At 37.7% G+C, this 25,363-nt stretch overlaps 1 protein-coding gene and 1 pseudogene across 1 annotated transcript; one reads left to right on the top strand and one right to left on the bottom strand.

Moving 5' to 3' along the window:
* Positions 1-5,704: 5,704 nt before the first annotated feature.
* LOC149233790 (lipase-like PAD4) lies at positions 5,705-6,295 on the bottom strand. The gene has a single exon (XM_089382296.1). It carries the CDS (start codon positions 6,293-6,295, stop codon positions 5,705-5,707), a length of 591 nt encoding a protein of 196 aa, XP_089238422.1.
* Positions 6,296-6,911: 616 nt separating this feature from the next.
* On the top strand, positions 6,912-16,953 carry LOC149233791 (bidirectional sugar transporter SWEET17-like; annotated as a pseudogene).
* The last annotated feature ends 8,410 nt before the right edge of the window (positions 16,954-25,363 follow it).

A 25,363-nucleotide genomic window follows, 5' to 3' on the forward strand; every position in this document is an offset into this window, starting at 1 on the left:
GATTACCCTAAACGCGTATATTTAATACAAAATATATTAATGAAAAAACGATTTTTTAATCCAATTGTGTTGTCCATGTACATGAAAACCATCCATCACAACTGATTAACATCCATTTTAGTAAATGAAACAAATTTAACACGTGCCTTTGAACACAATAACCTGCCCCTTGTTCCATAAACAAGTTCATGTTTTTTTATATTTTCAACATGCTTCTGCCCAGAAGTGAGTTTGACATCTTGCTCTCTGGAGCAAGAATGTGGACATATAAACCTGCTTAAATCTGAGCAAGTATGTGGACATATAAACCTGCTCAAATCTGAACAATATAAAAAAACATGATATGCTCTCGTCAAAAACGAATAGGTCAAATGCGAAAGTCTGATTTTGAAAAGAAGGAAAATTCTAGATTACACAACAGTGTAATGGGCGAGCTGCGGATACAGTCCAACGACAAAACTCCAAGTATGCACTCTCCCTACCAAAACCCAAAAAATAGGGATTAAGAAAAGAAACATGATATTTAATAACCTTTAACTTGTTTGGTCGGTTGTTTCAGCTAATAAAAGTCTTTTACATTATTAGCTTTTTATTTTTTTCTGATGTTTGGAATCGATTTGCAAGTAGTCTCACCAATTTAAAAAAAATAAATACAAAGAATAAAAAGCTTAACCACGAAATAGATAAATGAAAAAATGGATAAATGATGTTTCACTTTTTGATGAGTGATGAAGCCCAATACTTCAAAATTTCCAAAAGATTTCACTAAAAATAACCTATTTTTTCTATATTAAAATTTTATATTCATTTATTTATTAATAAATAAAGCAAAATAAAACAAGTGCAATATGCAGCGGTACCTGTCTCTCATATATATATATATATATATATATATATAGATAGATAGATAGATAGATATATAAAAAATAATAAATAGCTAAAATAAAAAGAAATATATATATATATATATATATAGAGCTAAAATAAAAAGAAAAATAGATTTAGGTCATAAATAGGAAAAAATAATATTAATAATTTTTATTGGTCTCATAAAGATATTGGATGCCTCAGGAAACAATTAAATTGTTTGTATTCGGTTGATTACTTGTAATTTAAGAGTTGTTCTAGTTACCAATTTGGCTAGTCCACACATACAATAATGTTTAATAAGATTAAATTTGGTTGGTTGGAATTTTTAAAAAGGTAAAAGAAATGTTTGATTTGCTTTAAAAATTTATTTATATATTTGAATTTTTTTAATAAATCCAGTCATAAATCATTTTGATTTTTATGAGCCTAAAAGTTTAGAGGTTGGTATTGTAACAAATATTTTTAAACTAGCATTTACATCAAATGTTGCAAAGGAAACGCCGTAAGGCATAAATTGAGGAACAATGAGGACATGGAATGGGCAAATCTAAATGAAATGTAGAGATGTAGTAGAAATGAAATTGATTTAGGGTGCCTTACACTATTTTTTATTAATTCTTGAATTAATATTGCATATAAATTGTTGTTCATGACTATGAAGCTACCAAGTTGCTCAATGGGAAAGCTATAGCCAAAGGAGAGGAGAGGTAGGAAGAATACTATAAATTGTACATGTGAGTTAATTTGAATTTACTTTAAAATCATAGTAATTTAGTTTCAATTTGAATTTATTTATTTCTAAAGTCACCTTTTATTCATAAAAATTAATTAATGGTTGTGAAAGACATGAGCATCCTATTGATTGGTTGTATATCACTGAGAAAATAACTTGTAATCAGATATGCCAATCAAGAACAAAGAACTGGATGAAGGTTGAACACTTTCTCTGAGTGTGGACAACCGAAGAAGAACCTTGTGAGTAAGCCCCAACTGAATCATGGAATTCAAAAGGATGAATAAAAAATAGCTGCCAGTTTTCCTCTTCTACCAAATCCCCCATTCTTATTATAGATGTCTCCGCAACTCCAATTTCTGACAGGACTTTGTGATTCCTTGAACTTACAATGAGTCTCGAGTTGGAGTGGTGGGTTAGCAGCAAAAAACCAAATTTCTTCCATCAACTGGGAACCATCTCTCAAAATTTTCCTTGGAAAAATGCTGGTAGCACGGACTGTTGAACATATATATATCGACCTCTCGCAGAGGGACGCTCCATCAAGAATATGTGAGCATTACAAGCATCCTCAGTGTGGACTAATAAAATGGAACCCATGATATCATGAAGCTCCCTTAACCATTCAAAATGTTCAGCGTTGCCTGAGAGATGTGAACATTAATATAAGAACAGGAAAAATGGGCATTTTTCTGTTAATGGCAAATCTGAAAATTATGCTCTTACCCATTGGATACTGAGAATCAAAATGTTCAACATTGATACAGAGATGCGGCTTTAATATAAGATTAGATGAAATGAACATTTTTATATTGATTTCAAATTTCATGTATCTTATTGATATGTAACAAAACTATGCTTATACCCATGAGATACAGAGAATCCATAATCAACCTAAACTCAATGAAATAAAACAATCCATAAGAGAAACACCAAGCCATGAAAATTTACAAAAATAAGATCAAATATCTAATGAAAGCATACCATACGTGTGACAAGATAAAAATGTAAATTACATTTTTCTAAATATCAAAAGAGATTTGCATTTCAAAGTAATTTCAAAATAATGGTTGAGAAGCTCATTTTACAGTCGAGTCAAAATAATGATTGTGTTGGGTAAGAGATTGTGTTAAGAAGCTCATTTTATAGTGGAATATGAAAATTATTTGGGATTTCATCACTTTTTAAAACCGGTCTACATTTATCTAATTCTAAATCTATTATGAGCATACAATTTTACAACTCATAAATTTGATCCTCTGCAACCTAACCCTAATAAATCCAGATTGATTAGATTTATCTAATTCTAAATCTATTATGAGCATGCAACTTTACAACTCATAAATTTGATCTTCTGGACCCTAACCCTAATAAATCTAGATTGATTATATTTGAAGTTAAGATAAAATTACGGATCTTTTAATACAAATCTTTGAAGTGAGTAGTAACAACGAACTTACCCAGAAAATAGGCTTTTCACGTCTCATGATATCGATTGGGGTCCAGCAAGATTCATCGAGGCAGTCCCTGAATTCGCCATCATCATTAAGTGGTGAGGCTGCAGTTATGGATGATGTGTAAATTACATGCCTCACAGACTTTGCCTGACTGCAAGCCCTCAAAATATCAAGAGTACCATTCACCTAAGCTTCGATAACATTCATCTGTGTTTGAAGAAAAAGTACATTAAAAGGGAAAATTTATATCCAAAAAAGGGGTCAAAATCCAGTAATAAATTCGTTGTTTCCGGAAGTTGTGCATTCGGGTGGTTGTTAAAAAATACCTGTGCTTCAATGGCGAAATCCATTATAGTTTCCAAATGACAAACGTACTCACAACCCTCAACGGCAGCATGGAAGCTTCCCTCTTGGCGGAGGTCGGATTTGAAGAGTCTGAGCCTCTCTTTTGCTCCTGGCAGGCACAGAATACGGCGAGTTTTGCTATCGTTTCCTGCAGCATGTGAAAGACGGTTGACGGTTCGTATGGACCGTCGCGCCTGGCATTGCTCAATTCAAATCAACGGTTAATGATTACCTGATCATCTAACAACCAAATCGAATGGCACATATTTTGACACGACAACAGTTTGGAGAGTTCATTTAAGAGGGAAACGCCTTACGGTGTAAATATGTCAAGAAATAAATATGCTAGGCAATAAATATGTAAAGTAAAACTGAAAATAGAGCCGCGTGACGAGACACATCAAAAGGATGGATGGGAGGCTGAATTTTTATAAACAATTCATACTCCAATTTTTATTCTGTGTAAATATAGACACAGTGTGAAACAATTATCCACAATTATTTTCTCTAAATATCCTAATGGCAAAGGAAAAAAATATCACCTAGAAATTCCAAACTTATTATAGATCGATTAGTGGAACATTTGAAATAAGAAACTACACCTTGTTATCAATATATCAAAATATGATTTCAAATCTCATGCCTCTCCTATCAGTTTTCATCACATGCATAGAATCAAAGGATCCATGAATTGTGTAAGAACAAATCTAAATACCATAGTTTAACTAGCTGAGGAATTTTCTGGATTGTTATGGAAATTTAGGTTATATTTAGAAAATATGTGGTAAAGATTTTTGTAAATCCAAGTTATAGTTGTTAAATTTCAAAATTTTAAGTGTCCTAGACGTTTTTGATGGTGTTGAATCTATTTCTACTGATGGTGCTGAATCTATTTCTACTATCAAAAATAAAATTCAAACATAGAGACATAGAGACATGCATGGCGCAGACTCTCAAATCCTCCTCTGCCAATTTGCGTTACGAAGCCAGCAGTTATTTTCTCGATCTCAACTAAATTTTATGCATTGGGATGATGCTAAGTCATGCCCAATTTTCAGCTCAATCAAATGAATTTTAGCTACGGGAATATTGTAAGATGTCGTTACAAAAGTTTCAAAATCACTTACAAAGTATTTTTGACTGAGACACAGACCAAAGGAAAGCACGGTTCAGCCCCTCACTACTTCGAGAAGCAACCCCAACACTCAGAGACGGTTCCTTCGTTCTTTACGAGGCAATTGAAACATACATCCAGATAACTAAAGAAGCCTGTGTTGACCAATCTCTTTGTACAGCATGGAGACGGTATTGCTCTCACATCCTTATCCAACAGTTGCGAAACAAGATCAACCATAGGTCAGGGAAGTTTACCATGGACATATAATGGTAAATCAATATTTATAATTCTCCTTCACCGCAATATGCCACAAACGACACACGAATTTATGGTGGAATTTCGAACGCAAAGAAACTTATATTATACCTTGTTTTTCCCACGTGGCACTGTTTTGTTTTCACACATTTCTCCAAAACTGCCCAAAGAGAGATCAAACCATTTAATTTTTATGACAACAAATTTTTTGACAATTTATTTTTAATGACAATTTTTTGTTTAAGGTTAAGGGCAAACATTTTTCCTTGCACAGGAGAAATTGCGATACAGGCTACATCCCACAGGGTCCTTTCATTTGCTATTGCAATGCATAAAATTTGCGAAATTTCATAACTGCATAATAAATGGAAGATGTCACGAAAAGTGTGTTCCACTTGTGAGCAAATCTGTCCAATCTGCCCAGGTTTTTCCTTACTATTGCAAGCCATCTCCTTCTCTCTTTCGGTTTCTGCCTGATGGGTATGGGAGCAGACTCCTGCATACGCTTAGCAAAGATTAAGCATGCAACCTTGCTTCGGAAAGCCTTTGAATCCTTTCTTTTATTCTTTTCGGTAGAATGAGAGGTCTCGGGTTCGAACTCTGTGAGACGAATCCGATTATTACTCGATTTACTCTTCCTATCCCTACCATCAGCAAGCAAAACACTAACCGTGGTTCTGTGGACCTCCAGCTCTGAATCAGATTCTTCTTCCTTCGTCTTAACAGAAAAGACATTTTCGATGTAGCTAAGAAGGCTGTGCTCATTTATGCTGTCCATGGAAACAACCTGAGTAAACTGAAAGGCCAGGTGCTTATCCACATCCGAGGAGTCATCGATATCCTCATCGAAGCTTCTGTCTGCATCAAGCACCACCATCTGGCCTACGAAGGAGCAGCCTGACCCCGAATGGTAGGACAACGCCAAAGCTAACAACCGATGAAGCCACGAATCAAGCCGGGTACCCACGACACCGCCTGCGTCGCCACTGTTGCTATTCCTAGACGCTGCTTACGGATTCTGGGGAGCACTTGCCATACCAGAAGCGCTAGCCGCGTTATGTTGAACACATCTTCCAGTGGGCCGACCTCCAAGCCGGCCCACAGGGTGTACAGAAAATGCGCAAACGGCATAAGCCTGGGGACGATATCGCTCTTGGAAACTATATGCACAAAGTGTCTTCTGTAACGCGAATTTATATGTTTTGTCAATTTTGAATCCGCGAAGAGAGGGCATCCGAACGAATAACATTGAACTTGTTCGTGGCAAAACTTAGGGCTCGATTCCAACAATCTGAGGGTGAGAAACGAGGCAACGGCTCCTCCTAAAGAATGGCCCGTCAATACAATTTTGTTCCCTTGTATTAACTGGCGCCTAAGATACTTCAATGGGATGCTCTTGGCTCTGTCAAGAAACCCCGCATGAGCAGCTCCCGCTCCCAGGCTCAAGGACCTCTGCATTATGTTGAGATCCGTTAGCGCATCCATAAACCCCGTGGTGCCTCTGCAGGCGATGATCATGTGATCTTTGGCCAGGCTTTTAACGGTTAAGGATTACTCGATCGTCTAACAACCAAATCGAATGGCACATATTTTGACACGACAGCAGTTTGGAGAGTTTATTTCAGAACGCCTTACGGCGTAATTATATAATCTCATTGGTTTGATTTCCGCCATGAAATCCAGATCTGATTCTCATACCAAAAAGTTTAAATTGCCATTCAAATAAATTGGGTCCATGAAGAATGTTATATTACTTCACTGAAATTGCAGAATCTCATTTTGACCATCACCTCTCGTCCAAAAAGGCTATTAAGATAAGAAGCTATCTGACTTTTATCCTAAGACCAGAATAAGAAACGATCCAAATGGCATTTATCCCAGACACTTTTCAGGCCATCTGAATGGGCCACCTATGGCAGTTCCGGAAAGCTCCGGACTAACTCTCATGTCGAACTCATACACCTAACAGTAGGTACTGCCATCTTTGACGTGGCGCTCACTCCATTGCTGCAATTGTTTGGTTGGACGATGCATTTTAGGCCTTCAGAAGAAAAAGCCCTGCCTTATCATTAATCTCAGCATCTTCCACGAGAATAAGGAAAAAAATTGCATTGGTCCTCACCATATACTCGCTATGGCCGATGTGAGCTTCATTCTTGGTGTTGTCGGTCAGTACATACAATATATGATCAGAGTCGCATTTAATGTTTCTTTAGTGATTTGAATCGCTTGTTCATCTGAATTATTATATGTTTGGGCAATATGTTGCAGGAAATGTGATATTGTTCCTCGTTTTCATATCGCCGGTGTAAGCTCTTAAATGTTTTGAATGGTTAAATACATTTAGTTTCTAGGGAGTTTTGTCAATCTTGCAAGTGTTGTTCAATAATATTTTATTTACAGGAAGACATTTTGGCGTATAGTGAAGAATAAGTCCACACAGGACTTCAAACCTCTCCCTTATATCTGCACGTTGTTGAGCACTTCGCAATGGACATATTATGGATTAATAAAGCCCGGGGACTGTTGATCTCTACGATTAATGGGGCAGGCGCGGTATTGGAAGCAGCATATATCATTCTGTTTATAATTTATGCCCATAAGGGACTTCGGGTTAGTATTTTTTTTTTTTCAATCACCTTCATATTGAGTGTTTCAGTTGATGCTTCCACGACTATTAGATCGAACACAAATATTAGTATGTCACATAGAGAACTGGAATTCTGATAACACTTCATAAATCCAAAGTGAAAGATGGATCTTGTCGACCAATAAATTTTATGACTCATGGTACATCTAATTGGTGTTGTTATGCAGCTCAAGACTATTATTCTGGTGTTGCTTGTGGATATAGTATTTTTTGCTGCTGTATTTTTGGTGACCTTTCTGGCACTAAATCAACAAACGAGAATAAACGTAGTAGGAATTCTATGCGTGTGTTTAACGTTAAGCATGTATGGTTCTCCATTAACAGTTATGGTAAGCTTGGTTTTCAACATTTAGGCACAGAAAAAAAATTGTCAATAATTCAAGGAAGATTAGTGCCATTTTGAATTTTACAGACTGACCTTGTAATCCCCACGTATGTGGGTGGCAACAGAAAAGTGTCATAGTAACGAAGAGCGTGGAATTCATGCCATTTTTCCTGTCATTCTTCCTGTTTCTTAACGGAGGAGTTTGGGCAGTTTGGGCAGTGCTGGAACGAGACGTGTTTGTTGGGGTTAGTGTTGAAGTTTTTCATTGAAATTAGATTTAGGTAGAATGCATATTATTCAAACAAATGTGTTGCTGTAATGTATAGATCCCGAATGGAATCGGCTTCGGCCTTGGAGCTGCACAGCTTCTTCTGTACTTGATTTATAGAAAGGGGAAGCCCAGGCGAGAAGGAATCAGAGACGAAGTTGTAAAGACTGAGGACTTTAAACTTGTGACGGATATCGAGATTGGCAGTGGAGGTGTACATCAATTCAGTGCAGAAGATAAGAAGTCCCAACCCAACAATCTAGAGATCTAGAGAAAGGATTGAGTATTCCTGATGGGGACCCAGCCCACGTGTCCCACACTCCCAAATCCTATGTGGACCTGCGCTATTATTTGGTTAATGAATATGGTTTGATTGTGATTTTATGAGTTAGGTGATATTTAATCAACCCACTGTACTTCTCCGCCTCTCCACGCTACACCTGTCTGTCTCGGGATTTGTCAAACCCTAACTCTATCCTTTGCCCTTTTCCTCGGCTAGTTCGCGCTCATTTGGTCATTTTCACGGTATGGTTTTGCTCTCTGTGGCTCTGCTCTGGTATTCGGCTCTATATCTGGGTTTTGTTCAGGTGTTCGGCTCCGTCTCGGTGATAAACTCAGGGATTCAACTCCGTCTCTGGTTCCAACCCAACATTCGGCTCCGTTTGTTCAGGTGAGGGTTTTGTTCCATGCTAAATGCTTCTGCTCTTGGCTCGAATTTCTGCTAACCCTTCACAGCTCCTCTGTGGTCAGGTTGTCACTGTGCTTCTGCGACTTATGGGTCTGGTTACAGCAGGTATGGCTCCACCCCGTCGGCCATACACGGGTCTCTACTCTCTGTTCTTTCTATATGATTTCACTGAACTGTTTCTGTTGCATGATCTTGGATATGACCATGACCCTAACAATTTTGTGTTGTGGTGGTTGCAGGTAACCGGTCCCGTGGCCTTGCAGGAAGTTCGACCGTCTATCCTCCGGGTAGCTCTGTTCCTAATCTACCCTCTTCTGTGGCTCTTAGCCTTCACTGTATTTGTTTGTTATGGTTGTCTGTATTTGATAATGAGTCAGGTCTGCGTAATGTATCAACCCACTTCTGTAATTTAGAGGGTTTCTATGGTTGCTTTCGGTTAATGACTCGGTCCTTTGTTCTTTCGTTGCTTGGTCAATCTGTAGCAGTGGTTAGGAAGTTTTCTGGGTTCTCGTTTGCTTGGCCGTTGGTAGTTTTATACCCGGCAATATGTTCACACAGTAAATGTAATAACTTGGGACTCGGTGTTGTTGCTTACCAGTGGTTTGAGGACCGTTGTTTCTTGCTTTGTTTGCCTGACTTCTTTCGTTTTCCACTTGACCTCGACTTCGGCTGGTCGTGAAACGTTTGGAGCTGGATTTCTCTGTTACTGTGTCGACCTGCAATGTATTTACATGAACAGAAGTATATATATATGTGTGTTTGCCTTTCAGAGTAACGAGACTTGATTATAATAGCTACTTGCAATATGTGGATGTAAACAGAATTGGATATGGATGAATATGCGTGGATTCGTGAAACTCTGTCACGGTTCTTGTTTGTGCTAAATGGAATGAATAGGATTTACTGTGCATGCATGTTTTATCTTCGAGGACACAAAACTCATAATCTGGAAATTTATATGTGCACTGAACAATATATGAAGGAATGAAATGTATTCTGCTATTACTCTTTTCAATGTTACACTCCAGAACCCCTCTCGTTTATCTTTTCTGTCTTCTTATACAATAGCTCAGCAGTTAGACAACTGTTTGTTAGTTCCATATTACAGTTTACTTGACAGTTACTTCCAGTTACGTGACTTGGCTATTTGTTAGTTTGTTTGTTTCTTCTGTCCCGTAAGGGTTTAATGCTTACATTGATTTATGGACTTTTTATCTAATTTCTTAACAATCCAAGTTTAAAACCTATAACTACAGGCCCTTAACAACTCTAGTTAGGACCTGTTACTACAATTGAAACAGAACAAGTTAAAAAAGAAATTTAAGCTAATAAACTAAATGCTGTAGTTAACCTTTGAAGAACAAAATAAATAAATAAAAAAACTCTGACAGTCTTGCTGTCCATTTGTCGAAATATTCACTTCTCCCAATCTTCTTCAGAAACCTTGTCTGCCTCTTCTCGGTCTGCGCCCTGTCGACCAGATGCTCCTGCATCAGGCTGCCGGGGTAAAAGAGAGTTCTCATGGCTCCGTTCCATGAGTTCTTCCACCGAGTAGCCTGCCTTTCGGATCTGCATCTCGTCAAGCCAGGAACTGTCCTCCATTGGACGGTCCTTCCATTTAACGAGATAACGCAGATACTCCTTTCTGCGTGTCTTCTTGGCCACCTGTGTGCTGATGATCCCTTCTATCTCATGGGTCTTGACCGATGGTAACTGTTTCTTCCAAAGACTGTCCTCGAACTGGGTGTCCCGTTGTGGCTGTACCACTCGTTCATCCTCTGCCTGGGCATGATATGGAAACAGGTCTGCCACGTTAAATATGGGTGATATGCCTATATCAGGTGGCAGCTGAATTTCATACGCATTTGCTGAGAATTTTCGCAGAATTTTGCATGGGCCGATTTTTTTGAACTTCAGTTTGTTATACGTACCCTTAGGAAACCGTTCTCGGCGCAAATGTGCAAGGACTTCGTCCCCAATTTCAAAGTTTACCTCTCGCCGCCTTGTGTCTGCATGTTGCTTATATTTCTGCGTGCTGTCCTGTAATTTTGTCTTGACCTTTTCATGCAGCTCACTCATCGCTTCTGCAAAATCTTCTCCGTCTGCACTTCTCCTTTCTAGCTGTCCCAAATCTCGTAATTCATGTACTCCTCACGGATGCATACCATACAAGATTTGAAATGGGCTAAGACCGGTGCTCCTATTTGGCGAATCGTTATAAGCGAATTCTGCCTGGGCAAGAGCTCGGTCCCACAATCGCGAGTTCTCTCCCGTCAAGCTGCGTAATAAGTTGCCCAAACTCCTGTTTACCACCTCTGTCTGTCCATCAGTCTGCGGATGATACGCAGAGCTGAAATTTAATTGTGTGCCCAGCTTTTTCCACAGGGTGCGCCAAAAATGTCCTGTAAATTTCACATCCCTGTCTGAGACAATAGTTTTTGGTAAGCCATGTAGTCGAACTACTTCCGTAAAAAAAAGATGTGCCACGTTCGTGGCGTCGCTTGTCTTCCGGCAATGAATGAAATGAGCCATCTTTGAAAACCTATCCACCACCACCATCACTGAATCATACCCCCTTTGCGTTCTAGGCAATCCTAGGACAAAATCAATGCTGACTGAATCCCACGGCCTACTTGGAACAGGTAGGGGTGTGTACAGCCCCGTGTTCTGGCTGTGTCCTTTCGCCAGTTGGCAGATTTTACACCTAGTTATATACCTCTGCACGTCTCGATTCATCCTTGGCCAGTAATAAAAATGCCCGAGCTGCTCCACTGTCTTATTGACGCCAAAATGTCCCGCTAGTCCGCCACTGTGTTTCTCTCTCACCAGATTTTCCCTCATCGAACAATCTGGAACACACAGCTGTCCCCCTCGAAACAACAATCCTTCTTGTAGATTGTAATCTAGCCATGGGCTTGTATTCCTCAATACGGGATTCTGGCATGCTTCAAAAGCTTCTTTGAAATCCGCGTCCATCTGGTATAAATCTTTCAAATACTCAAATCCCATCACCTGTATGCCACTTTCCTGTAAGAGCAGGGCTCTTCTACTTAAAGCGTCCGCCACTTTGTTGGCTTGCCCACTTATGTGTTTCAACACAAAAGTGAAACTTTGCAGGTACTCCACCCACTTGGCATGTTTATGGTTCAGTTTGTGCTGCTGAGTTATGTACTGCAAAGCAGAATTATCAGAGAACAAAACGAACTCATTTCCCAGTAAGTAGTGCCTCCAATGTTTCAAGGCTTGAACCACTGCATAAAATTCCTTATCATATAACGAATATTTCTGCCGACTTTCATTCAGCTTCTCACTAAAGCATGCCACTGGTCTGTCCTCTTGACTGAGTACAGCGCCAATAGCTGTCCCGCTGGCGTCACATCGAACCTGAAAAGGTTTGCTGAAATCGGGCAGTCTCAAGATTGGCCTTTCTGTTATTTTACGCTTCAGGAGTTGGAAACTGTTTTCTGCCGCCTTAGTCCAGCAAAAAGGTTGGCTGGCCTTCTTGATGGTTTCTAACATGGGTGTGCAGATTTCACTAAAGTTCCTGATAAACTTTCGATAAAAACTTGCTAAACCGTGAAAACTACGTACCTCGAATAAACTCTTGGGTGACGGCCAACTCATGATCGCTTCAATCTTCTCTGGGTCCATCTTCAACTCATTCTCTGCTACTACAAATCCCAGATAAATCAACTCCTTCTGCAAGAAAGTGCATTTTTTTAAATTTATCAGCGGTTTGTTCTGCTGCAGCTTTTCGAATACCCTTCGGATATGCTGAAGGTGTTCTCTTTTCGTCCTGCTGAAAATCAAAATATCATCCAGATAGACTATTACAAACTTTCCAATAAACTCCTTTAACATCTCGTTCATTAATCTCATAAAAGTGCTTGGAGCATTACTCAATCCAAATGGCATGACCAGCCATTCGTACAGTCCTTCGTTGGTCTTAAAGGCTGTCTTCCACTCATCTCCCTCTCTGATCCTGATCTGATGGTACCCACTTTTCAGATCTATCTTAGTAAAATATGCTGCCCCACTAAGACAGTCCATCATATCATCCATTCTAGGCAAGGGAAACCTGTATCGAATGGTGATCTTGTTTATAGCCCGCGAATCTGTGCACATTCGCCATTCTCCACCTTTCTTGGGTGCAAGGACTGTAGGTACTGCACAGGGACTTAAACTCTCTCTGATCAGTCCCTTATCTAACAATTCCTGCACTTGTTTGCGTACCTCCTCATTGTCCTTGGGGCTCATTCTGTACGCTGCCTTGTTCGGTAAACTTGATCCTGGTATAAAGTCAATATGGTCGCTGATGCTCCTCTTGGGAGGTAACTGATCAGGTAACTCCTCAGCCGCAATATCCTGAAATTCTTCTAACAGCTCTTGGATCTCCTTGGGCAATTCTGATCTCTCCACGCTCAGTAACACTGGCTTCATCCTCCTTACCACTGCAAAATTAATCTCATTTTCTTCAATCTGTTTTATGTACTGCTTTCCTCCAAGTAATAGTGCTTTTGTCCCGCTTGATTCAGCTGTATCTTCCTCCTTGATGGGTACAAGTGTATGTTTGACCCCATCCTTCGTAAATTTATAACAATTTGTTTTTCCATCGTGTGTCACCTTCCTGTCATACTGCCATGGTCTTCCGAGCAGTATGTGGCACACGTCCATTGGCATGATATCACAGACCACTGTATCGTGGTACTTGCCAATGCGGAACTCCACCTCACATTGTTCATCGACCAACAACTGGTGGCCTTTCTGCAGCCACGACACCTTGTAAGGTGTGGGGTGCTTCAGCCGCTTCAGCCCCAGCTTTTCCACCATCTCTGTGGCAACCAAGTTATCGGTACTCCCGCTGTCTATGATGACCTTACAGCACTTTCCATGCGATTTACAGACTGTCCGGAACAGTGCTTTCCGCTGGGTTGTTTCGACCACTTCCTTGGTTGGCTTTATCAATACTTTATTCAAAATTAAAGCTTCCCCCGTTTCCGCCATGTCTTCCACTTCCCAGGGTTGTGCTTCAGCTTCTTCAGGCTGTGCCATCAGCGTTCCCCTCTGACCAGCCTGTTCAACTTCTGGACACTCAAAGGCTCTGTGCCCCCATTTGTGGCACCTGTAGCACTGGACATTCGCCCCTCTTCCGCGGCCATTCCCTCGTCCTCTCTGGTATGACCGACCTCCTCTGGTGCTATCCCCTTTTTCGGCTGTCCCTGAAGTTTTTGAACTGCTGCCTTCTTCGCTGTTTGCAGCACTCTTGCCTCTTCCGTAGGACTGTCCCCGTCCTCTGCTACTTCCTCTCCCTCTTCTGCTGTTCTGTTTTCTGTTAATCTTTTCCTCAGCCTTTACAGCGCTCTGAAAGGCTTCTTCAATATTTCGGGGAGAAAGAATACTGATTTCATCTAATATCTCCATCCTCAATCCATTTACGTACCTTGCTGTCTTTTCTGGGTTATCATCAGTATAACCAGCACGTAAATTTACTCTGTAAAATTCTTCTGTATACTCCCTAACTGTCATTCCTTTTTTTCTTAAGCTCTGCACTCGCCGATATAATTCCACCTGGTAATCTTTTGGCAGAAATCTGCCTTTCAACTTCGCTATCATTCTGGACCATAGTCATATCGGCGACTTGTTCATTTTCTTTCTGTCTGCTTGGACACTGTCCCACCATAGTAGTGCGTGTCCCTTCAACTTAGTGGCAGCGAACTTAACCCTCTTATCCTCACTGACTTCTTCATTTTCAAAATATTTATCCAGTTCGCTTATCCAGTCCAACAGGACTTCCGCAGACAGACTGCCATCATAATTAGAGATTTCTGTTTTTGGTTTGCTGCTGGCCATTAAAACCTGTCACAGCAACCTCAATTCTGGAGCTTCCTCATCAGACCCTTCTGCAGCAGTCATCACCTCCTCTTCACTGGTGTCTCCCAGTTCTGGGTCTCTTCGTCTACCCGCTTCTACTGCTTCCAAGCGAGCTGTAAGAACTCTAATTTGTTCCCGCAATCCTTCATCTGCTCCTCTACGTGCACCTCTTCCACGTCCTCGTCTTGGCACTTGTCCTTCTGCCATCTTCTTCTAAATAAAGAAAACTGCTCTGATACCAATTGATGGGGACCCAGCCCACGTGTCCCACACTCCCAAATCCTATGTGGACCTGCGCTATTATTTGGTTAATGAATATGGTTTGATTGTGATTTTATGAGTTAGGTGATATTTAATCAACCCACTGTACTTCTCCGCCTCTCCACGCTACACCTGTCTGTCTCGGGATTTGTCAAACCCTAACTCTATCCTTTGCCCTTTTCCTCGGCTAGTTCGCGCTCATTTGGTCATTTTCACGGTATGGTTTTGCTCTCTGTGGCTCTGCTCTGGTATTCGGCTCTATATCTGGGTTTTGTTCAGGTGTTCGGCTCCGTCTCGGTGATAAACTCAGGGATTCAACTCCGTCTCTGGTTCCAACCCAACATTCGGCTCCGTTTGTTCAGGTGAGGGTTTTGTTCCATGCTAAATGCTTTTGCTCTCGGCTCGAATTTCTGCTAACCCTTCACAGCTCCTCTGTGGTCAGGTTGTCACTGTGCTTCTGCGACTTATGGGTCTGGTTACAGCAGGTATGGCTCCACCCCATCGGCCATACACGGGTCTCTACTCTCTGTTCTTTCTATATGATTTCACTGAACTGTTTCTGTTGCATGATCTTGGATATGACCATGACCCTAACAATTTTGTGTTGTGGTGGTTGCAGGTAACCGGTCCCGTGGCCTTGCAGGAAGTTCGACCGTCTATCCTCCGGGTAGCTCTGTTCCTAATCTACCCTCTTCTGTGGCTCTTAGCCTTCACTGTATTTGTTTGTTATGGTTGTCTGTATTTGATAATGAGTCAGGTCTGCGTAATGTATCAACCCACTTCTGTAATTTAGAGGGTTTCTATGGTTGCTTTCGGTTAATGACTCGGTCCTTTGTTCTTTCGTTGCTCGGTCAATCTGTAGCAGTGGTTAGGAAGTTTTCTGGGTTCTCGTTTGCTTGGCCGTTGGTAGTTTTATACCCGGCAATATGTTCACACAGTAAATGTAATAACTTGGGACTCGGTGTTGTTGCTTACCAGTGGTTTGAGGACCGTTGTTTCTTGCTTTGTTTGCCTGACTTCTTTCGTTTTCCACTTGACCTCGGCTTCGGCTGGTCGTGAAACGTTTGGAGCTGGATTTCTTTGTTACTGTGTCGACCTGCAATGTATTTACATGAACAGAAGTATATATATATGTGTGTTTGCCTTTCGGAGTAACGAGACTTGATTATAATAGCTACTTGCAATATGTGGATGTAAACAGAATTGGATATGGATGAATATGCGTGGATTCGTGAAACTCTGTCACGGTTCTTGTTTGTGCTAAATGGAATGAATAGGATTTACTGTGCATGCATGTTTTATCTTCGAGGACACAAAACTCATAATCTGGAAATTTATATGTGCACTGAACAATATATGAAGGAATGAAATGTATTCTGCTATTACTCTTTTCAATGTTACACTCCAGAACCCCTCTCGTTTATCTTTTCTGTCTTCTTATACAATAGCTCAGCAGTTAGACAACTGTTTGTTAGTTCCATATTACAGTTTACTTGACAGTTACTTCCAGTTACGTGACTTGGCTATTTGTTAGTTTGTCTGTTTCTTCTGTCCCGTAAGGGTTTAATGCTTACATTGATTTATGGACTTTTTATCTAATTTCTTAACAATCCAAGTTTAAAACCTATAACTACAGGCCCTTAACAACTCTAGTTAGGACCTGTTACTACAATTGAAACAGAACAAGTTAAAAAAGAAATTTAAGCTAATAAACTAAATGTTGTAGTTAACCTTTGAAGAACAAAATAAATAAATAAAAAAACTCTGACAGTCTTGCTGTCCATTTGTCGAAATATTCACTTCTCCCAATCTTCTTCAGAAACCTTGTCTGCCTCTTCTCGGTCTGCGCCCTGTCGACCAGATGCTCCTGCATCAATTCCTAAGGCTAATGTACAGGGTCTCAGAAAGCTTGTAAAATCCCTTTCTCTAGACTGTGGAATGTTGCAATCAGATGCAGGCCAAATGCAGTATAACCTTTCTCTAGTACCCCATCATGAAGGCGAAAATCCAGAACGCTATTGAAAATACTGAATGTGAAAAAGCAAATGTTGAATCTATCCTGCACCATTTTTTAGTAACTAGGAGTTTACAAAAGCTATCCTTGGATCAATAAATCTATGTCAATAAAAGCGTATGTTATTGTATAATCTGCCACTGTAAACTGCTTAGAAAAACTCGCGCGTACCTTGAGCGTATCTTCATCTATCGAAATGTGTTACGATGCAACAGGCATAATTTGAGCCTTCCGAAATCTGCTATAATCTGCTATAAATTTGCAGCTTGTCTTCTTCCAGAAATTCATAGATCGCCGTTTCCGGCAAGCCGAATGTGGTATTCAGTGTTTCAAGTTCCTGCCGAGGATTGTCGCTGTATGCAACGGCTGAAAGAATCAGCGCATCGGCAAGCCAGACGGGATGACGGTCTTGCTTGATTATTTGGCTGAGCGTGGCCATCGATTTTGTGGTTCTGCGAATACTAATGTCTCTCCGTCCACACCACCACGATGTCTCGCCTCCCTAGGGGCCTCACCTTCTCGTCTGTGCTCACCGCAACGTATCTTGTTGAAAGACGGTTGACGGTTCGCATTGCGCAATTCAAATCAATGGGTAAGGATTACTCCATCGTCTAACAACCCAATCGAATGGCACATATTTTGACACGACAGCAGTTTGGAGAGTTTATTTCAGAGGGAAACGCCTTACGGCGTAATTATGATTTAATATGGATGTATATTGGATATCTATAATAATAAATAAATAGACAAAGTTTAGTTGAATTATTGGATATTTTGGCTCTTTTAGAGGTACATTTCTCAATCAATTTTGTCTCATATCTAGAAGAGAATTGTAATCAAAATAACATAAAAGATATTTTCTTATTGCATTGAAAATATCAACAAGTGAATTTGATCAACCAACTTAATAAATGATTGAATATTTAATAATACAATGGATCTTTATTATATTAAAAATACTTTTTGAAAAATATCATAAAAGAGATCACATTCATTTGTAATAACAACTTTCTATAGGATTATTAATTATATAATACCATTTAGAAATATATATATTTTTTAAATTAAATTTTGATACATGTTAATAATTAATTATAAAATTAAAATATAATTGTATATAAAATTAAAAAGAAAAATAAAAAATACTAACCTTTAATTTCTTAATTAATTAGAAAACATAGAAACATATTTATATATTTATATATATATTAAATAAATACACATAAATTTAACTAAATACATAAATTTAAAGAAAAAAGTAAAAATTAATGTTGAGTACATTAGGAATTAAAATAAAAAATAGTAGCTTTCATATATACTCAACTTTATAAAAGTATTTAATCCTTTTTCCTTTTTCAAAAAAATTATCCTAAAATAAAACATACATACAATTAAAATATTATTTAAAAATTCAACTATTCAATAAACTTCTATAACAAGTAATTTTATGTAAATTTAATATTCTTTTAAATTTCGCCTCCACATTTCAATAAAAATAAGAAGTGTGCAATCTAATCCAGTCACGAGAGTCCATTATGATACTATGTTGCCTTTTTACCCGGAAGTTAGCTCCAACCTGTATTGAACTGGGAGCCCAAGGTGACAACATGCTTATTAAATACTTGAGGATGGTTTCACTTTAAATGAAAAGTCCATTTCTTACTTGTTAAAAAAGGGTGGCATCCACATGAGGATGCCCCATAGGTACAAAGGGTGGCATCCACATGGGGATGCCCCATATGTACAAGGAAAAGGCACCATCAATCATTTGATTAGGGCTTGAAGAGAGTAAGAAGGTTACCTCATAGATTTTGAATTGATACACTTTTAAACCTTAAGGCACCCCGCGTACATAACAAAAGAATAATGGTAGGTTTTTATGGGTAGACGGTTTGCAGTTGATTCGACATTAATTTAATCAAATATTTAATATATTTTCCAAATTTTTAAAGCATAATTTTGAAAGTTATTTTTTATTTTTTTATTATTTATATTTATATGTTATATTATTTTAACCTATTATTATTTAATGTTTAGTTTAATTAGCCCGGATTCATATTATAGATGGTTTAAAATTATTTTTTCTAATATAATTAGTTCTTTTTCTTCGCTTGTTATTTCGTAATGACGACTTTTAGTTTCTTTCTTTGACTTGTTATTTCGTAACTATAACTTTTGCTAATTTATAGTAGCCGTACTGCAATCACAATCATGTCATCGCACTGAACTTGCTACTTCATAATAGTCGTAATGCAATCACAATCACATAGAGAGAAAAAAAAGTATAAAATAGATACCTATGACTCACCTCCTGGAAAATTTGCTTCACGGATTTCTTTAAAAAAATAAAAAAATAACAATGCATTTTTTACTCCGTTTATGTTTATTTTCTTAAAAAGGGGTACACATTTTTTTAATGTTTTCTTCCGTTTCATTGTGTAATTTTTTTATGTTTTTTCCAAAATATATCATCGCGGTAATTTTTGAATGTTCACTCCAAAAACATATCAGGTAATTTTTTAATATTTACTCCAAAAACGAGTTATTGGATATGTTAATGATTTAAGATAATGTTATCTATATTTTTCTCTCTGTGTTGCTTAAAATAATCCGAATTTGTTTTCCTTATTTACATTTTAAAATTGAAAACAAATATTTAATTTAAATTTTTTTTAATCATTTCACGTTCTATCTATTATTATTAATCAAAATTCTTAACTAAAAGATATGTTAATTTTAATTTTAACTACAAGCTTAATTAATTCTATTTAAAAGATTGAAAAATATCTATTTCAATATCATGCAGAGTAGGTTTTGGTTCGAATGACCTCTACGAAAAACTATTACGTGAGAAGACTTATAGCATTCAACTTTTGTGTATCTCTACGTACATGGAATGGAGAAAATCCGGATTCTCTTGGTGCAATTTTCAAGTTGAAAAGAAACAAAGGGAAACAAGGATAATAAGAAAATGAAAGTACAACAAACTAGGAAGAATGGATCAATGGAAGATTTATGGATTATTGTAATTAACATAATATTTTGATTGTTGTAATTAACATAATATTGCGGCTAGTTACATTGTTTATAGACATTGGATCTAATTTTCAAGATCATTAATGAGGTTGTATAATACATTAGGTGGACAAAAAAAAATTAACAAAATCTTAATTTTCAAGGGTTAAATTTCCCAAAAAAGTGTATTGGTTTAAAATTGATTGAGCAAGAGGTTACGTCGAGAACTTACTGAGGACGCTATGGAAACCAGGAAGAGAGCAAGGGCAGTAGAGGAACTAGAAGCTGCAGAGCGCAGAGACAGGGATAGGAAGGGCAAGGCGGTAGCAAAGGAAGAGACTGCAGAGGAGATATATGAAATATATGATGACTCTGAGGAACAGGAGGACCGGCAAGATCAAGGCAGGCAAGGTAAGGAACGAGGCGGAAATATGGGAGGCTGGGATACCCAGCAAACAAGTGACGAGCAGCTAGGACAGCGGGAGGGAAAGGCAAGGCAGCGCGGCAGACAGAGAGGAAGAAGAGGCGCGGGTAGCGGGCTGGAGCCGAGCAGCAGGAGAGGCAGAGGAACGAGCAGATACGGAGGAGTAAGGGGAGGACGACAGGGGCAGAGAGGGAGACCCGGAAAAAAGACAAGCCGGTCGTTGGACAAGAAAATTCAACAAGCAGAAAAGGCGTATAACCAGAACACGAATCCAAGAATCAGAAGAATTATCCAGAATATGGAGGAAGATGCGCTGCAAGCTCAGTCTGACTCAGAGATGGAGGATTGGGAGTTTCTACTCCACGACCCTGGCAACACTAGAGGAAGAATGTCCCTATTTAAACAGTCTTTGCATATCTACTGGGTGATGAAGAGATTGTTGGCTAAAGCTTTGGAACAAGCTGCAACAGAGATGGCAGAACTGGCGCAAGGAGTCCCCAACCTAAGGAGGGAGCTGAGGATCATTCAGATTACATTGGAGATGCAAGAGAAGAAGCTGGAGGAGATTCAGCAAATGATAAGGGAAGGACAGCAGAATGCAAACAAGGAGTCAAGCCAGCGTCCAGAGGCAGAAGCTGATTAAAGATAGATATGTATTAATTTTGATGAAGCTGCATAGTATAGATAATTTCAGTTTGTTTAAAGTATTAGAAGAGGAAAATAGATATATGCATGCAAGTAGAATTAGAAATCTGCAAGACTGTTTCCCCAAGAGGGCGAGTTGAAGGCAACCTTACTCATACTGTGTATTTTTTATTCTAAGTAATAGAAAAGTAGAGCAACACCGCAGCTTACAAAAAAAAAAATTGATTGAGCAAGACTCATACGTGTTAGAAGAGCATCAGTTTTTACAAGAGCATTTATTGTTGATGGAGGTAGAAAAAAAACATGTTCTTATTGCATTATACAATGGTATATTCGTTAAAAATGTGTGAAATTTATAAAACAATTAAAATTAATCTGATCTCTATCAAACAAACCAATATACCAAATATATATTTATTTTAAATTATATAAATTTATTAAAAAATAAATATTGTTTATATTGATCTCGCATCTTGAACCAATTTTCTTGTTTATTATTTTTTACTTTAATTTAGCTATATTTAAACTAAGCCACGGAGAGTAGCTATTATGTAGCACTGGTTGAAATTTAATTTCATGGATGAGTAGTTACATGATTACTTGTTCAAAATAAAAAGTTTATGAGTTTGTTGTTAATTAAAATTTTTGGTACAATATTAATAGTAAAATAAAATAAAGGTAAAATAAAGTTTTGGTAGAAAAATTTGTGCCACATAATGATTAGAGGTATACAGTGCACGCATCATATTAATATTGTAATTAATATTTTGGACAGGTGTTACAGATATACAGTGCACACATCATATTAATATTGTAATTAATATTTTGGACAAGTATTAGGTTAAGACTTTTTAAGTAATTTTTTATTTTTGACTTATGAATTTCAAATTCTATAAAATTAGTCATGTTAATGTACTCAATGGATCATCAAAATTGAAATATATATTTTTTTAAATTTGAAAAATATTTTTATAATTAACAAATATTTACAACTATAATAAAATTTTAAATAAAATTTTAAAAATTTTGATTTTATTGAAAACAATCTGTTGAAAATCGAAACTAAATTTACCAAACTAATTACAATATACCCTACCTTCGGCCAATATAATAATAATCAACATCATGTTTTCCCAACTTTAATAGAATTAATAATTAGTTAATTTACTTCAAACGTTTATGAAAAAGTCTCACTGAAACTTTGCCGACTCTTTTAGGTTTTCCTGTTCTTTGAAAGCGAGTTGTTCTAATTTTTTCAACATCAAGAATCGAGATGTATCCGGAAAAGAAAGAAAAGTGGAACATACCTCCGTTGAAATACAACCCTCACACTTTTCTACAGGTAAACGTGGGCAACGCTGTCCGGCCACGTAAGCATTGCTATCCATTAAAAATGGGTAAACAGAGAAATAAAGTGTCGGATAAAGGAAGTTGATACCACACGACTCTGAGAGACTTTCATTGGAGCAAGCAAAACTTTGTCAGATTCCGCGTGATGACACTAAAAGTGTGGAGGCGGATACCCGCCGACTTTAACGTTGCGTGCAGCTTTGGACAACCATGTCGATTATCTTCTCGTAAGCGAAAATTATAAAACACGAATTGCAGTGTAACTATATTCAACATTCAGGAGGAGGTGAGGCATAATTTGGCAGTATCAGATCATAAGGATTGGAATCGATTGAAGTGTATCAGATCATAAGGATTGGAATCGATTGATTACTTCAGTAGATATGAAGGAATCAGCGTTGCAGGCTGAAATAGTAACAGCAGTGGAGCGTTCTCACCATCTGGCATGGTGGCAATATCTTCTCATCTTCATTATTGTGCAGGCCCTGGTCTTTCTCATCTTCAAGCAATCATCGCCCATATTCTCTGGGATGAAGGCTTATAATTCACGCAGGAGGAGTGTACCTGAACTTTCTCGAGTCTTGTCCACGCTCCCTTCCTTCGCTACTTCCCCTAACAATTCCCCAACGTCGAAAAAATGGGAATGATGGATGGATGAATGCATTTCATCAATCCATATGGAATGATCTTCAGTTCAATGTATAGTTTAAGGATGAGGCAATCAAATGGTTATTTCATGGATACAGAATATGTTTATATGTCTCTGCATATGAGGAATGAGGGCAGCCTATTCTTTAAAAAATTAACAGTCGGAGAGACCGATACGGCGGGATTGCATCTGCAGGCTGTGTAATACAAATAAAGACAACTCTGTTGCATGGATTGGCATGCCTCTCCGAACAAGATTTGTACTTGCTCCTGCATAAATTAGAGTTTTAAAAAGTTGGGTTAAGAAAATATATGTAATCAGATGATCAAAGTACTTTATTAAGCTTACTCTTTTTTTTTCACCTTTTATTGAGATTAAGCTAAAGTAGTTTATTAACTTTAAATCTATAATAACAAACATATTTTATTTTTTTGAGTTATTTTTAAAATATATTATATAACAGCAAGATCTCAACGATAAATATCGAAGTGACGTATGTGAATATTGTTGTTTACTTTTCTGTTTTATTAATAATTTGTATGTGCAATATTGTAAAGATGTAAAACTTACATATAGTGGAAAGGATGTAAAACTTACATATAGTGGAAAGGATTGGGGTTGGTTATTAGAAAGAAAATAAATATGAATTATTTATTGAAGTAATATATAGTTTTCAATTGATGTGTAATTGATTTTGGTAAAACAGTTTAAGAGTCATTTTTTATATTCTGTGTGTAAGCTTTTCATCGAACATTTGATGTACAAAAGCTTTTTGTCAAATATTTGATGTACAACATTTGTTAATGTTGTATTTCTTGCTATTAAACAAAAATACCTACACTTTTTAGAGAAAACAACCTAAGGTAACAATTGGATCAAACAAGATGGACAAGCATCTTGTGATATTTGAGCTCTAATTACCCTAACTTTTATACATAATTTTGCATCACCTTCACAATGTTATATCCCAAGAGAAATCTAGAAGGGAGGAAAAATGTGTGAGAAGTAAAAACAAGGTTAGGCATCTTAGCTCTAATCACCAAGCTTAGAAACTACCTTTACCTATCAATTATAAATGCAATTGAACACACCAAGTCATGAAAATACTCTTCAATCCACTTGGGAGAAAACAACCTATGGTCATTCCCAAACCAGCATTTAACTTTATCACAACAATCTTTCCTAATAGTTCCATGGTTTATGATGGATTGCTCCAATAAGAACTAAAGTCTTATAAGGAATGATGATGTTGTTGTCAAGTTATGGATCCTATCCACCCAATTCTTTCTTACTCATTATTGAGGTAGCATTAAAACCATCTAATAAACCTGTATATTTTCACTGTAGATTCAACAACTTATGTGATTTGCTAAAACACAAGACAAGAATCTACTATACTCTTCTCACCGGAAACTAGAAATGATCGATGAAAACAATAAGCAGAAAGACACAGAATATCAATTGCACATAACACTGTATTTCTCTAGGGAAAGTAACTGCTAAAAACCTCAACTATCTATATTGCATTAACCAGAATATCTAAGAAGAAAATACAATGCTTGTTCGTCCTAAACAATTCCTGCACTAGTACAATCTATCTCTCTGCCTCACAAGCTAGCTCAAGCCAACACTTCACCAATTTGTTGCCTGCTAAGCCCCTACTTCCTTGCACAATTCCTAAATGAATCACCCATATTTAATTGGGAAATCTACTCTCAATAATTGTGCAATGCAAACATATGTCCTAAACTAATTGCATGCACCATCTGTACAACTCGGAAAATTATACAATTGATAGTACATTGTCCCTGAACTCTAGTCTCAACTGGGTCTTCATCTGAACTGACATGCATGAATTATTTACGAGTGAATCTTCAGTTAATTGGTGTGGTACTAGTGTTGCACTAGTGCACTACTCCACTACTAGACCTCTACTAGTTCCTCCAACAGTTAGAACTAGTTTAACAGACTATAACTCAATTAGATTGAGTTATCTAATTACAACTCAAAAGAACTCAACCTGGACCCCTAAAATTTAGGGATCACTCTACATGACTTTAGATAGACTTCCAACTCGAATTTCTTAAGCCAATTAAGTCAATTTAAATTAATTAACTATTACAAGTTGTTATGAGAATAGAATTACAATTTAATTCAAGGATAGATTAAATTAGAATTTCTTGTTGCTATTTTCAACACTCCCTCTCAAAAAGAAAGGGATTATCATCGGCCCCGATCCTATCTCTATGAAACTCGCATTTTCATCTTGACAATGTCTTTCTCAAAATATTTGCATCCTACTCCTCTGTGGGAATGTACTCCAACAACATAATTCTCCTTTATACACAATCTCGAAGATGATGATACCAGATATCAATATGCTTGGACCGATCATGAAAAACTAGGTTTCTGAAAAGTTTGATACA

This window comes from Pinus tabuliformis, chromosome J (assembly GCF_031772625.1).
Source record: "Pinus tabuliformis cultivar Carrire ecotype Pingquan chromosome J, CPIR1, whole genome shotgun sequence".
In the NCBI taxonomy this organism is placed as follows: Eukaryota; Viridiplantae; Streptophyta; class Pinopsida; order Pinales; family Pinaceae; genus Pinus; species Pinus tabuliformis.